The 16,087-nt window shown below is 39.9% G+C and overlaps 1 protein-coding gene across 1 annotated transcript in view; it reads right to left on the reverse strand.

Moving 5' to 3' along the window:
* Positions 1 to 16,087, reverse strand: part of Nup133 (nuclear pore complex protein Nup133) — a 34,947-nt gene that overhangs the window by 13,340 nt on the left and 5,520 nt on the right. The window contains exons 8-11 of the mRNA XM_085189039.1: positions 12,210 to 12,528; positions 11,760 to 11,847; positions 9,850 to 10,084; positions 1,829 to 2,091 (exon numbers count right to left, since the gene is read on the reverse strand). Coding sequence (XP_085045165.1) covers positions 1,829 to 2,091; positions 9,850 to 10,084; positions 11,760 to 11,847; positions 12,210 to 12,528 — 905 coding nt within the window. The remainder of the gene's footprint in view (positions 1 to 1,828; positions 2,092 to 9,849; positions 10,085 to 11,759; positions 11,848 to 12,209; positions 12,529 to 16,087) is intronic.

Below are 16,087 nucleotides of genomic sequence, written 5' to 3' on the forward strand. Positions count from 1 at the left end.
AACCTTTTTAGATGCCAACAATATTATACCTAAATTTCAATCCGGATTTCGCAGATGCCATGGCACCGAAACAGCCCTTCTAAATATTACTGACGATATAAGCGAAGCTTCAGACAAGGGTCTGAGTACAATTATGATCCTGCTGGACTATTCACGCGCTTTTGACTGCCTCCTCCCAGAGCTACTCTTAGGCAAGTTGGAATGCTATGGTTTTTCAAAGGAAACCTGCCAGTGGTTTAGGACATTTTTATTAAATAGAGAACAAATGGTCGTTACTGATGGTAATGACGGGCAAAGAAGATATTCTGCTTTGACAACAGTTCAGCGTGGGGTACCCCAAGGGTCCTTATTAAGTCCTATACTATTTTCGTTATTCACAGCAGATCTACCAAACCACATACATTTCTGCAAACACCATCTGTATGCTGACGATACCCAACTATATTACTCTTTTAAAGTTGAAGATACCAAGAATGCCATCCAGAACATAAATGAGGATTTGAAGCGCATATCCAATTGGTCAACAAAAAATTCACTATTCCTAAATCCATCTAAGTCACAATTGCTACTATTGGGCACTAAGAAGCAAGTGGAAAGGCTTACAACAGTTAGAGGAAAGATAAAAATTAACGACACGACGATTGAACTCGTGAAAACCGCTCGCAACCTTGGCTTAATAATAGATCCTCAACAGAAGTACATCGAGCACATCAACACCAAGATTAGCAATGCATTTTTTAAACTTAAAACCTTGTATAAAATCAGATCCTATATAAGAGAGGACCTTCGACTCAAACTTGTGGATTCACTTGTCCTTTCCCTCTTTAATTACTGCAGTTCTGTCTTCAGTACTAGAATAAACTCGTACACGCTAAAGGCTATTCAACGGGTTCAAAACGCTTGTATCAGATTTTGCTATAACGTGCCACGAAGAGAACACATAACACCCTATCTAAACCGCAAGGGTATACTAAATATGAGTGCAAGAATGGAGGTGCAATACGCGTCTCTTATTCAAAGGGTTCTGTGGAATAAAAAGCCACAGTACTTATTTGAAAAGCTCACCTGGGCTAGTGATGGTAACAGAAGCCTTCGGCCAGTTAACCGGAACCTATTGAATATACCCCCACACTACACATCCCGCTATCGCGGATGTTTTAAGTTTTCTGCAGCAAGAATTTGGAATGACCTACCGCCTCCCCTAAGAGTTAAAATTAGTGCAGCTAATTTTAAGAATAAATACAAAAGCGCACTACTAAAACGGCAACTTGATGCAGAAAATCATAACACGGATAAAAAGAGCTTAAAATATTATTTCTAGGCCTGAAATTTCAAACTAGTATACTAGTATTATTGATGTATGATTTATTCTCCTTATTAAAACTTATTTATTTATTCCAAACCGGATGTAAAGGTGTATATAGGCACAAATAAGAACACACACACACACACGCACACACACAAACACACACAAACACACACACACACTCACGCACATACACACACGCGCACACCCATGAACGGATACCTTAATTCTATTCTTATTATTTTTCTTTTTTGTGAGAGTCTGTTTGTCCGTGATCCAAGGTGTAACTGAAAAACAGCGATGCTTGAGAGTAAAAACTCAAGCATCATTTAGCTGAGTTATACCTTTTGCCATAATGTTCTTTTGTTAAATTGTTAATTTGTTTGTTAAATGTGTATATGTTGTTTATGGCAATAAATGTTTTTATTATTATTATTATTATTATTAAAAGTCAGATAAATTCCCAACAAAATCTGGACAACCATCTACACCTAGATTTTTAAGCTTTGAAACCAAACAAACCTGATGAAAGGCAGCATCAACGAGCGGCGCGCCAGCCTGGTGCAGGCGCTGCAGGGCCCGCGCGGCGGCCAGGCGCTCCGCCAGCGCGCACATCGCCCACTGCGTGCCCACGGGCTCCCCCTCCCCCTCCCCGTCCTCCCCTCCGTCCGTGACGGCGGACAGGCGCCGCCATAGGCCGTGCGCACGCAGGAACTCCAGGAACAGCGCGAAAGCGCGCTGCTTGTCGCGCAGTTGCGCGCTCGCTTGGAGGGCTGCACTGCTGCCTGGTGTATAATAGTACTTATATTTATATATCCATACCTATATTATTAATTCGAAAGTAACTCTGTCTGTCTGTATGTCTGTCTGTCTATCTGTCTGTCTGTCTTTTACGCAATCAGGGCCAAACTGCAATTTTTTTTTTTTTATTATTAGATATTATCATGCGATCAGTCCAACCAGTCCAGATCAACTATGAACAGATGTATGGAGAGCTATAATGGCTTTTTAGGAACTCATTCCCCATTGGAAATGTTTCATATATGGAATAACTGCATGACGTTGGGTTGGTTCTCTTTAGAATTTGTTTCCTTTTTAGTCGGTTTATTGCCATAGGTAAAGTGAGTTCTCCCCCGAATGTGTGCCCACCTTGTCGTGGTGGAGGGAGCTCATTAGCGTCCGGCAAGCCAGTCGGGCGTGAAGCTAAGAGGCGCACTGGGAGATAGGTGCTAAGTCACCTATAGTGGAGTGGGGCTGTTGTGAGATTTTATTTCACAATTGGCTAGGCATAGTTATGCCCTTCCGCGAAAATCGTAATCCTAAGAATCGGTGTCGTTGATCATGTCTAGCGGCCGAGGAATGGGACCGAGGATCTTGGCTTAACCGCCTGGGTTGCGAGGAAGAAAACCTCTATAAAAAATTACCCCGAATCCTAAGTGGCGACGCAGCGCGAAGGGATGCATGGCTGATGGGTAGTTCAGTCGTTACTGCTATCCCCGTTAGAGTACCAGCCGACACTCTAACGGGTTACATCTAGGCTTACCCGGGCACAGGGGGCACTACCCGGATGGACATTTTAATTCCCCCATACTCGTGGGACTAAATATGGATAACGAACTTTTAAAAAAACAAATAAATGAGATAGGGGAAGAAGTTATACAAATAGAAGAAACTAAAGTTGGGAATGAAGTGGCAAGAAGAACTGCAATGGACTCTGATACCAGTGTCCGAACAGAAGATTCTAGATTTTCAATACCTTTGGTGAAAAAATTTACCAAAGTAAAAAAGAGACGTATAGCCCTGACAGCGGCATCAAATGAAGACGATACAGACGGATCGCGTTCTGACTGTGGAAATAGAATTAAGGAATTTTTGGTTGATAAATCAAAGAAAACAGCTCAAGAAGCTGAGAAAACTGTTGAACAGCAAGCTCGTATTGCTCGTGAAAAGAGGAAATTGCTAGGATTGGCTTCCAGCGGTGGGGATGTTTGTCTGGCAGCCACTCTCAATCAGCAAGTCATAGAAGATATTGACATTATCTTAAAGGTGGCAAGTAAGTCGAAGAATTTGAAGACGACTTTTCAACGTGCCCTAAAGGACGCTGCAGAATCAATAAAAACTGCAACTGCTGTACTTCATAAGAGGTCAGCATCGGAGGAGGTGCAGAAACTGCAATATGAGAACTCTCGATTAAACTCGGAATTGAGTGATCTCCGAAAAGAAGTAGAAGATCTTAAAGCCAATATGACAAGTTTAAAAGACAAAAACTCAATTTCGCAAATTGAAAATATCTCTCAAGAACCGACTTCCGTTCCATTCCGTTCTCAGGAACCGACTATAAATAACAGATTCAATTCACAAAATATAAATATAGAAGAGCTTAGTCAGGCCATTATGTCACAAGTAGGTACATTGTTAAATTCTCGATTGGAGGGCCTAGAAGAGAGGCTAAATATTGAAAAAAGGCTGAGTCCTCCTTTAGTTGCTGATCAAATGATTAAATCTATGACCAAAGCATCTGAAGAGGATTCAAATAATACCGTAATAGAGAAACAGAAAAGACAGGAGAGCAAGAAAGGAAAGAAAAGTAAGAAAGGTTCTATCTATGAGAATCAGGATCTGGCCTCACAAACTCCAAATGATATTGAAGCTGCGGCTGAAGAAGCTGGCTGGACAGTAGTTGCCCGCAAAAAGAAAAAGCCTAAAAAGGCCAAGCCAGATAAAACGCAAACTGTCTCCAAAAGATCCCGGGCGGTAAGGCTGCGTCCACCTCGAACGACAGCAGTCGTTATTAATCTGTCACCCGAGGCAGAGAAACAAGGATTAACTTATGCGGCCATTTTGGCAGATGCTAAACAAAAAATTAGTCTTGATAGTTGTGGGATTTCGGGACTCCATTTTAAAAAATCGGTTACTGGGGCTAGGGTACTCCAGGTGCCGGGCGCAACAAGCGGAGATAAAGCAGATTCTCTGGCACAAAAGTTAAAAGAGGTCTTACCTGAGGGCGTAGTTAAAATTTCTAGACCTATAAAATGTGCCGAAATGAGGATCATGGGTCTTGATGACTCAGTTTCAGTAAATGAGGTAATTTCTGCCGTTGCCCAGAAAGGGGCCTCCTCAGAGGAAATGATTAAGGCAGGAGATATTAAATGGTTTGCTAATGGCACAGGTGTGGTATGGGTGCGTTGTCCTGTTGATGTGGCTAAAAAGTTAGGAGCAGAAGGTCGAATAAGAGTAGGATGGATATCTGCTAAAGTCAAGCTTCTTCCACCTAGAGAAATGCGTTGCTATCGATGCCATCATAGTGGGCATGTGAGAGCTCAGTGCACATCAGAGATAGATCGTAGTGAAAATTGCTATCGCTGTGGAACAAAGGGTCACAAAGCATCTCATTGCTCGGCAACACCAAAATGTTCGATATGCAACGAGGCAAATAAACCTTGCGATCATAGATTAGGTAGCAAACTTTGTTGTCCTCCAACGTCAAAGACGAATAGGAGAAGGGAATTTCAGGTACATCATTGGACAAAAAATGTTAGTACCGCAGAGGCGTCTGACATAACTATTGAATAAAATGGATAAGGCAATCCACATTCTTCAGGCCAATATCAACCATTGTGCTCGAGCTCAAGATCTGCTCCTTCAGAGTATGGCTGAATGGTCTATAGCTGTAGCTATTGTGGCTGAACCTTATTTTGTGCCACAAAAATCTAAGTGGTTTGGAGATGTAGATGATTTGGTGGCCGTCGTATTTTCGGGAGACGTTGCTTCGGTGTCGGTCGTGAAAAGAGGAAAAGGTTATGTCGCTCTTAACTGGAGGGATTATTTTATCATAGGTGCGTATTTTTCGCCGAACAGAAATCTCGCTGATTTTGAGGATTTTCTATTGGATATTACAGCTACTATAAGAAATAATCCTCACAATTACGTGTTACTCTCTGGGGATCTTAACGCCAAATCTACAGCGTGGGGCTCCCCAGCGACTGATGCACGGGGAGAAGTTTTAGAAGATTGGGTAGCGGAATGTAGTTTGCTTGTTTTGAATAAAGGGTCGGTTAATACCTGCGTGCGCTATCATGGTGGGTCGATAGTTGATGTCACATTTGCAAGTCCAGCTCTAGCGAATAAAATTCATGGATGGAAAGTAATAGAGGAAGTTGAAACGTTTTCAGATCACCTATATATACGATTTAATATTAGTAAAAATACAATTACAGATACTAGAAAAGATAAAACTGGACGAAAACCACGTTGGAGCTTAAGATCGTTGGATAAAGAATTACTAAAGGAAGCTGCCCTAGTACAAGCATGGGTATGCTCTTCTCATGTATCAACTATCGACATAGAACGGGAGGTGGAATGTTTCAGTAGCTCTGTAACGAACATATGTGATGCATCTATGCTACGTGGTGGAATTCCAAGTCCTCGATATAAAGTTTATTGGTGGAATGCTGAAATCGCACAGCTGCGGGTACGTTGTGTAGCTACTCGGCGTGAATATGCAAGATATCGTAGAAAACGACAGAAGAGAAGCCCTCAATTTCAGGCTGAAGAAATTCGCCTATATGGGATTTATAAGGAATCAAAAGAACTTCTTAAAACTGCTATCCTAAAAAGTAAAGAGATGGCGAAAACTGAAATGCTAGATTCCCTTAATAGAGATCCATGGGGTCGACCATATTTGATGGTTCGAAATAAACTTCGCCCTTGGACACCCCCACTGACAGAAACACTAGAGCCACATGTTTTAAAGATTATTTTAGAGACTCTTTTTCCGCATAGAGGCGAGTTTATACCTCCATGTATGTCATTACCTTTAGTTGAACTCAATATGGACGTGGAAATACCATCTGTATCACACGATGAACTAAACACAGCAATACTTAGATTACGCAACAAAAAAGCCGCACCTGGTCCTGATGGTGTCCCGGGTATGATCTGGGTAAAAATCTTAACCTTAAACAAATTAGAGGAACGACTACGTAGACTGTTTACGTCCTGTCTGGAACAGGGAGTTTTCCCTTCATTATGGAAAGATGGACACTTAATACTTATACAAAAAGACAACCGACCGGCAGATAATCCTTCATCTTATCGGCCTATAGTTCTGCTTAATGAAGTGGGAAAACTTTTTGAACGAGTTATTGCTGCTCGCATTATCCAGAATATGACATCTAGTGGGATTGACTTATCAGATAGACAGTTTGGTTTTCGTGCAGGTCGATCTACGATTGACGCTATTCTAAAAGTGAGAAACCTCACAGAACAAGCGGTTAGTCAAGGAGGTGTTGCCTTGGCAGTGTCACTAGATATAGCCAATGCTTTTAACACTCTTCCCTGGGAATGCATAAAAGAGGCCTTAAAATATCACAAGGTACCATCTTACCTCTGTCGAATTATTAGCTCTTATTTAACTGATCGGAAAGTATCTTTTATGGGACAAGTTGGATGGCAAAATTTGGCAATGTCTTGCGGTGTTCCACAGGGTTCGGTACTTGGGCCGCTCCTGTGGAACATCGCATATGACTGGGTGCTTCGTGGAGAAATGCCGCCAGGAGTAAATATTCTGTGCTACGCCGACGATACATTGGTATTGGTGCAAGCTCAAAACATTGACGTAGCAATAAGAACAGCTACAGCAGCTGTTTTCGATGTGATACTCAAAATTCGACAACTGGGCTTAGAGGTATCCGTTGGCAAGTCAAAAGCTCTCTGTTTTCATAGATCTAGGCGTAGACCTCCTCAAGGAACACATCTACTTGTAGATGGGGTATCTGTTGCAGTGGAATCGACTATGCGATATCTAGGTCTCATTCTGGACAGCAAGTGGACGTTTATCGAACACTTCCGACAACTAGCACCTAAGATTGTTGCTACAGCCAGTGCATTAGGCCGCTTGTTACCAAATATAGGCGGACCTAATGTAGAATGCCGTCGCCTCTACGTACAAGTTGTTCGCTCAATGGCCCTCTATGGGGCTCCAGTGTGGTACGATGCTCTGAATATAAAAAATAGAGCATATTTACGACGTCCGCAGCGTGTTATGGCCATAAGAACTATCCGAGGCTATCGTACAATTTCATACGAAGCAGCATGCGTCCTTGCGGGTACCCCGCCTTGGGATTTGGACGCTAGAGTTCTTGCTGCGATCTACTTTCTTAGATCTGAGAACTGTGGGACAAATAGTCATTTAGTAAGTGTGAATCAGCTGAAACAAGTTGCCTGGGAACACCTAATGCGAGAATGGGAAGATCGGTTAGCCACTCCAAGTGCTGGAACACAAACAATCCAAGCGATCCGACCAATTCTGAGAGAGTGGGTAGAGAACAGTAAAAAATATCTGACATTCCGCCTCGTACAGATTCTTTCGGGGCACGGTTGTTTTGGGAAGTATCTCTGCGATGTGGCTCGACGTGAAGAATCGACTCGATGTCATGAATGTGGAGATCCAAAAGATACTGCCTTGCACACGCTACAAGCGTGTCCTATGTGGGAACAACCGAGACGTCACCTAATTAAGACAATTGGCGCTGACTTGTCACTACCGGCCGTAGTCAAGGCTATGGTTCAGAATGAACAGGCATGGCCTGAGACGATTGCCTTTTCTGAACACGTTATGTCGCAAAAGGAAGCAGCAGAAAAAATCAGAGAGAGAGAGGCTTTATCTGGTTCTATTCGTTGCAGGAGAGTAGGGCGCAGACGACGCGATAATGCAAATTTGCAGCCCCCTTAGAAGGGATCTATAGACGGCAGATATGGGGAAGCTGTCGTCGCTTAAGTAAATATCCCTGAGAAGAGACGCGTGTTGGTCCTGGCACGTGGTCAGTTATTGGAAGCTATAAAAAGAAGAAGTGCTTAGTGAAACAAGCAACTGCTGCGAAGTTACGGTAGAGTATGAAAGTGTACCCGCGGCTTCGAAAAATGCAGAATGATGGACCATCGTGGGGTTTTAGTGAGTAGGATGCAGAAGCATGAGTCTCACATAATCCGCATCGCATTTCACCCGGCATGTGGATACCCGTAAAAGGGTTTCCCCGCGGAAAAAAAAAAAAAAAAAAAAAAAAAAAAAAAAAAAAAAAAAAAAAAAAAAAGGTAAAGTGAGTTGTTCGGCTAATTTATTTGGGTGACTTTCAAGCCTTTTTTTGTATTTGTAATTATAGGTCTGTATTTCCTCTTTCACTGTAGGTATTTGGAGATAGTTATGCATTTCCTTAATTTATATGAACCATGGGCAGTTCCCTATTTGTTTTAAGATATAATTTTGAGTTCTTTGAATTACGTTAATAGGTCGGTTACGGTAGTAGGCCGTAGGTCCATATTGGTTTTAAAATCGATTTGTAAATTAAAAGCTTGTTGTCTATAGATAGTTTTGAATTTCTTCCGAGTAGCCAGTGAAGACATTTATATTTCAACATAATTTTAATTCTTTTTGCTCGAATGTGGGATCTCCATGTCAGTTTACTGTCTAAAGCACACCAAGGTGTTTAACACTGTTTTGCTGTGGTAATTCGCGACCATCTATGGTGACTACAGGACACTGTTCTTTTCTGAGAGTAAAGTTGACTTGTACAGATTTTGTAGGATTCACTTTTATTCTCCATTTAGTCAACCATTTGGAGACAGCATTAAGGCTATTTTGGAGGGCCCTTGATGTTTGTTTGGGGCACGTATTGCATGCTAGCAAGGCTGTGTCGTCAGCAAATGTTGCTATTGTTACACCGGTGGTTTGAGGTAGGTCAGAAGTGTAAATTATGTATAAAACTGGTCCTATACAGAGCCCTGAGGGATACCAGCCAAAATTTCATAGAAAGGGGATGTATATTCGTCCTCTTTAACCTGGAAGATTCTTTCAGACAGGTACGATTTTAAGAGTCCAAACTGCTAATTTAATCAAATACTTGAGGGTCTCGGGATGAACACAGGATACTTTTTTTTCTCATATTCGTAATATTTTCGATATATATCAATATATTAAAATATTTATTACATTGACATGCATTTTATTCCGCCATATTAATAACAACCGTTGCTAAGCAACGATTTGCAAAGTTTGTTGTGTAAAACGTCACGAAAAATGAGCTTGCTTAACGTATCTCTCTATTGAAAACTGAAAAAAAAAATCATAAATATATTTAACAAATATTCGTATAGTTCAAGCGGGCGTAGCCGCGTTCGGGTCCACTAGTTTGTAATAATTTCGAGTATTGTAATACCTTCAAATACATACAGAAAAACGTTCATAATCTTTAGTCTCTGCTTACCCTACTAAAGCATACATACCTAACAGTACATCTACTCCAAAACCACACAGCTTTAATCCCAAATTTCACACCAGCATGGTACAGTTTAACAAATTGTTATAATTCACCGTCACTCGGAGAAACAAATTATTTCTAAGTTCTACTTAATACGCAGTTATTAATTAATACGCAGTTATTAATAATACTTAATACGCAGTTATTAATACAATTTAGGCAGAGACACTCCATTCTCAAACTATATCTCCCTACTTATATTATAAAATAAAGCAAAACAGCTCATACCTAGTGCCACACCAACTCCCGGACTGCGCATCCTCCAGCGCGGGTCCCCGGCGGGCGCGTCGTCCAGCATGCGCGCGGCCACGGCCAGCACGGTGCGGTCGAGCGCGGCGTCTGGTGCACCGGCGCCCGGGAACAGCTCCGCCAGCGCGCGCGCCGCCGCCGCGCCTGCGCCGCGCACATGGAACAGGAACGCGCTCTGCAGCTTGCCTATTGCTTCTGTGCTCATGGCGCTCACCTGTGCGAGGCATATTATTGAACATAACGTAATAACAAATGAAGTTTTATTCATGCTTAAACAATTTAAACGTATGTAAACTTTTTTTGCTATTTTGTGCTACAAGTCACTTCGTCTTATACATATCTTTAATCTCGGCATTTATTGCCAAGCATTTCCCACGAAACTTCTACTCCATTTTACACGATTTCAAGTATCATCAGTAGTTACGCTATTGACATCTTGATAAATGTGACGTGAAGCTTCTGAATCTACTGACTAGAATCACAGGCCTTCCACAGATTTAAAAAGCCACATACAGAGGTTTCCTTTTTTCTCCTGTATGCCTCCATCAAATATCTAAGGACAAAAATGACCTTCATAGCGCTCGAATCTAGCTGAAATCCATAAAAAAGTTCAGGAAATATGAGTACATCCAGAAAGCCTAACAATTGTCACGCTTCGATGGCCATATCGTTAGGTCCCATCGCTTTTCCGTACTTCATGCGTCGAAGGCAATTACGAGTTTCGTCAAGGGTTTTTGTCAAGGGTAATAACACCCTGGTCAGGCGGCGGATCATGAGGAAGAATGCACGAATTACGCATACTACGCATTTAGGGGAGCCATGACGTAGCTTTTCCATCTCTGCTTACATAGGCATGATTAGAAAGCAGCGTGCCCAAGGAATCTCTGGTAAAAATATACCTTGTCCGATGCATGTGACTGTTTGCATTTGAGCTTCTAGACCTCCACAGCTTCACGTTTATAATATAGTGGTGATGAAATCTCACTTCAGGCTATGACTGCCTCTTTTTTACTGGCACGTTTCGCTCTCGCCACTCCATAAAAACAGCCTTTCTTTCACGAATCACCTCCTGCACCTTGCCATTCCACTATCATAGCTGCCTATCGAAGAGACGTCCTCCCTTAGTAAGGACAAGAACTTGCCAGCTCACCGCAATGATTTCTGACCGAGCTCGGTCTCAAGCATCCTGAGCCCAACTGCTCGATTCCAAGCATTCTGAGTCAACAACTTGAACTACTTTGCTAGCTATACCGTTAACCAAAGTAATAGTCTACTTTGGTAGACGGTATAGTTTGCAAAACCTCTTCATACTGTTCCCAGAATCATTCCTTTTCGGCCGCTTTTAGCAATGATTAATTTTGTGGTAACATCCTCAATCAGTAACCTTACCCGCATCAATTGACCGCAGCGACAATAAACTTTAACAAGACCATTCTGAAGCTCTCCAGAAAGTACTGCCGCCACAACGTTTTTACCTAAAGGTGATCCAGTGAATATAAAGTTGAAAGCCAATTCTTTCCACGTTGCAAAGAGGAGTTTCCGTTTGAGTAGTAGCAGCTTTAGCTTTCCCTGTACTTAACACGGTAGCCCCAGCCGACTTATCGCAGGCGTAGGGTGATGTGCTTGCGCGTGCAGTCTTTTCTTTAATTTTTTCAAATATAAAGTAATGGGGAATAGTGAGTTTTCAGTGGAACGATTGCCATCTGACCTCCAAACCAATTTAATGGAAAAGACCAAGGAGAAAAGGACAATAGGATAGGTAATACAGATAATAATAATTTAATTAATTTTTTATTTAACAGTTTAAGATATTGAAGCTAAAGTAAAAAATGAAACGTAAATTTCAAATTATAACTAAGATAAACTAATATTATTAAACATATAATTACCTCATGTGGATCTATTTCATATAGCGACAGATTGCCATCATACATGTCAGAGGGACAAGGCGAACCCATTGGACTGTCGCAAATTGACCTAAAATTAAAAAGTTCATTATTAACATTTACACCTTGGGGTCGTCGTAGCGTGAAGGTATAGACGTCTGATTGTGTGTATATAAATTTATAGTTGCGAATTCGATTCTAACTTTGGGGATTGATTATGTTTTATTACGTTCTGGTAGATAACAAGTGTGGTTAAGTTCAGCAATGAATACACAATTAAATGTTTAAAATTGGACAACATTTTTAGATCGGTGTAGGTTCTCTCTAGGTTCTTCCTGACACCAGCGTGAAGAAATGGAAATATAAACGTAAATAAATATTTTAATTCCTTGAGTGGGAATCTAACCCACAATACTTCTTAACATATTACTAGATAGTACAAAAGTGACATACGGCGCATGCTGTTCCGCATCATCAGTCGCATGCCGCAACCTCAGGACACCGTGCTTCCGCGTGAATATCAGCGGCACTCCGGCGCACAACGCCGCACCTAGCACGCGGTCGTCCGCAGCGCTGACGTCCACGCACTCGCAAGCGTCGGCAGCGGGGGAAGGAGCGGCGGCGGCGGGGGCGGGCGTGCACACGTAGGCGGGCGCGTAGAGTAGGGGGCGCGCGGGCAGGGGGAGGCAGCGTGGGGCACAATCATCGCGCGGCACGCGCAGTGCACACAGCGATATCACGCGGGCGTCTGTACGTGATATGCTTATTTGTGCTGTAATATAATGTAGATAGAATTTAGTATTCATCACTGGTATAAGATTATAATTGTATACTAGGGGGCCCGTGCGGGGCTACGCCCGCTTGAAATAGAAATATTAATATAGAAATTGAAAACTAAAGAATTAGTATAAACAAAATAACAAAAAAACAGAGAGAGTTAGTTACATAAGCATAAGGATACATTCCGATGACGCCGCACTTGCACCTCGCGGAATCGAACAATAGTGTTTTAGTATTTGGCTGACTTAACTGTTTTGAATTATATAAAATTTTAATAAAGATTCTCTGTCTTCAACTTGCTTTAAAACAGAAAGGTTGTTTATAAAATTAAATAAATAATTTTTAAAAAGCCTTTTTCTCGCCTGAGTAATTTAACTGGCGCAGTCGGTAGGATCGCGGCGTGTTTGGCTTTAATCAAACTCTTAAAGCCCGCGAACGGTTTCTATCGTTATTACCGCGATCTATTAAGAAGAATCTACGACGGCGAGACCGGCGGAGCACCTAAGCATCGGAGGTTCTGCCAAGCAGTTGAGTCCCGGTTGGAGATGCAGAGGTTTCTTTGGTGAGTACTTTTGTTATCCAAGTTCCTATGCTATATTTCCTTTCGTATTTTTGTATCTGTCTATATAGCTCAAATCGCGATAGGCATTTACTATTATTGAATAAGTTTATGAGAAATAAATGAAATAATAAATGAAATGAAATAATAAATAAATGAAATAATAAATGAAATGAAATAATAAATAAATGAAATGAAATAATAAATAAATGAAATAATAAATGAAATGAAATAATAAATAAATGAAATGAAATAATGAATAAATAATAAAATATTATTTTAATAAATATTATATTGAATTGAAATATTTTATTTGTTTGAATTATTTTGTTAAATAGGTTAGTCGTGATTAAAAGATAAAATGTCTTTTGAAAATTGCGAGAATTCTAGTTTTAAGTTAATTTCAGATTTTATGCCACGTTACGATGGTAATTCAAAAACGTTGAATTTTTATATTAGAGAAGTAGATAATATATTGAAATTAATAGAGGGCGCAGCGAAACACCACCCCGCTATTGTGTGTTTGATAAAAAGTAGACTCAGTGGAGCCGCAATAGATGCAATAGCATACGAAGAATCTCTAGACTCGTGGGACGCGATTAAACGCGCTTTGATTAGAAGATTAGGTGAACCTAGGAACGAAATACAACTAATGCAAGAGCTAACTCGAACGCGACGTAATAAAAATGAAGACGCGGAAACTTTTGGGAAACGCCTTCGAGACATACTTGACACCCTTTTGTCCGTAGGTAAACATAGTAACAAAGAATATTATGAAAACATGGTTATAGAGCAATATACGAACCAATTAGACTTTCAAATTTCAATAGGTGTGCGTCTAGCCAGGCCTACCACATTAGAACTAGCAATTGTACAAGCTAGGCAAGAAGAAGCTAAGCTCACATACAATAGATTTGATAATAATTTTAAAATGTCGAACCCCCAAAGTAAGGTTAAAGAAAATCATAGAAACTTTATTCCATTTTCAAATTCACAATCTAGATTAAATAATCCACCTATGCACGTAAATTCAAATTTTACCCCTAGACAAAATAACTGGACACCAGAACAACGTCAACAATGGGTTCAGTCAATGCTACCATGGAAAAACCGACAACCCTCAGGTAATTATAGACCTTTTATTAATCATAGAGGTAACATCCCTCACCAGCAAATAAATCCACCCCAAAAAATATCAGATGTGACTATGAGGTCAACAAATAAACCAGAGAAGCCGCAGTTCGCAGTGGAGGAACTCTTCTACACAGACGAGCCACAGGAGCAACAACTCAATGAGTATTCCCAACACTACACCCCAGGTGAGTATTATTATGATAATATACATATACCAGACGAGCAGGATACTTATGAACCAGTTAATGACGAAATAAGTAACCAGCAGGATTTTACGTTAGGCATAGACCCAGACGTAAAGAGATAGTAAAAATAAATAATCATGATAAAGATCATTTACCCTACATAGTAATTCCCGAATTTAAAGGTAAGTTTTTAATTGACACAGGAGCTTCGAGATCCCTTATCTCACCAGAAGTTATACTTAATTCTATTTTTCAAAATTGTGTAGAATATGAACCATTTGAAATAAAAACAGCTCATGCGACAACACAGCATAGTCATGTAGTAAATTTACCCTTACCCCCAATCTTTAATACTGACATTCTTCATAAATTCCTTATTTTTGATTTCGACCCTAAATACAAAGGACTTATAGGTCTAGATTTATTAAAATCATTATCTAGCAATATTAATTTGAAAAATAAAATACTACATACAGCGACAGCCGACATACCTATTTATTTCGATTATAATAAGAAACTTATAAAAATAGAACCAAAGTGTGAAAAACTTATCACGTTAAAAACAAACTATACTGACGGATTTTATATCTACGACGACTATATTTGGTCTAAGGGATTAACATCCCCTGCTGCTATTATTAATGTTAAAAATGGAAAATTTATAACTAAAGTCATTAATACCAATTCAGAAGGACGAACCATATGTAACATAGGTACATTTAAGTTACGACCATATAATGTTATATATAAAAAAGGCAAACAAAATATAAAAGCCGACGCCTTTCCTATGAATGGAATATCTCACAAAAATGTAGAATCATTATCAACCGTAAATTCTAATAATAATAAAGTCGACAATATAATTGACAGTATATCCCAAGACTTAAGTGCACAAACTAGTGAAAACGTAGCGCAGGTACCCCTTGTATCTAGTAATAACAACGATAATAACATAGAGCCTGACAACGACAGACAAAACATTATCCCGTCAGAGACTGAGACTGACAGTATGAGTATTTTAACAATCAACCCTGATAATCTAGTATCTACTAACCATTCCCAACCAGATAACGAAAATAAAGGCTTATTAATTAAATATAACGATAATGACAGACTAGTTAGGCAGTTTAACACTAAAATAACACCCAGCTCGAAATACAGAGTAGACAATAGAGTAACTAATACTAGGACATTGGTAAAAGACGTATTTACCAAAGTAAATAATACTGAGAAGAAAATAGTATCATCCTTAAGGAAGTACATAAGAAAACCACATAAGGTAGGTGAAAAAGTCTATGAGCAAGCAGCTAAGACGACGCTCAGAGATGAAGCCATACCAGATTTCAAAGGTCCGTATAAAATAATTAATTTGCACCCTTACTATATAACGGAGATTATAAAAAATCATCCAAACTCTAATTCTAATAGAGTTCGTTATAAATTGCTACGAAGGCCTAATCTTATTTCAGGTCCCTCGTGTTCTACACAAGAGCCAAAATAACCCTACATCCCATACATAATGGAATTTTATTATATTATTATTATTTAGATTTTATTAATTAAAGAATAACTCTTAAACAAAATGATATGTTTAACCTTGCTTTTACTTACTTAATAACGAATAAATATTATATATAATAGTTCTATATACAGAAAAATATTATATATAATAA

The sequence above is a fragment of the Heliconius melpomene genome, chromosome 8 (assembly GCF_056956725.1).
Source record: "Heliconius melpomene rosina isolate 202511_hmr_F chromosome 8, ASM5695672v1, whole genome shotgun sequence".
In the NCBI taxonomy this organism is placed as follows: domain Eukaryota; kingdom Metazoa; phylum Arthropoda; class Insecta; order Lepidoptera; family Nymphalidae; genus Heliconius; species Heliconius melpomene.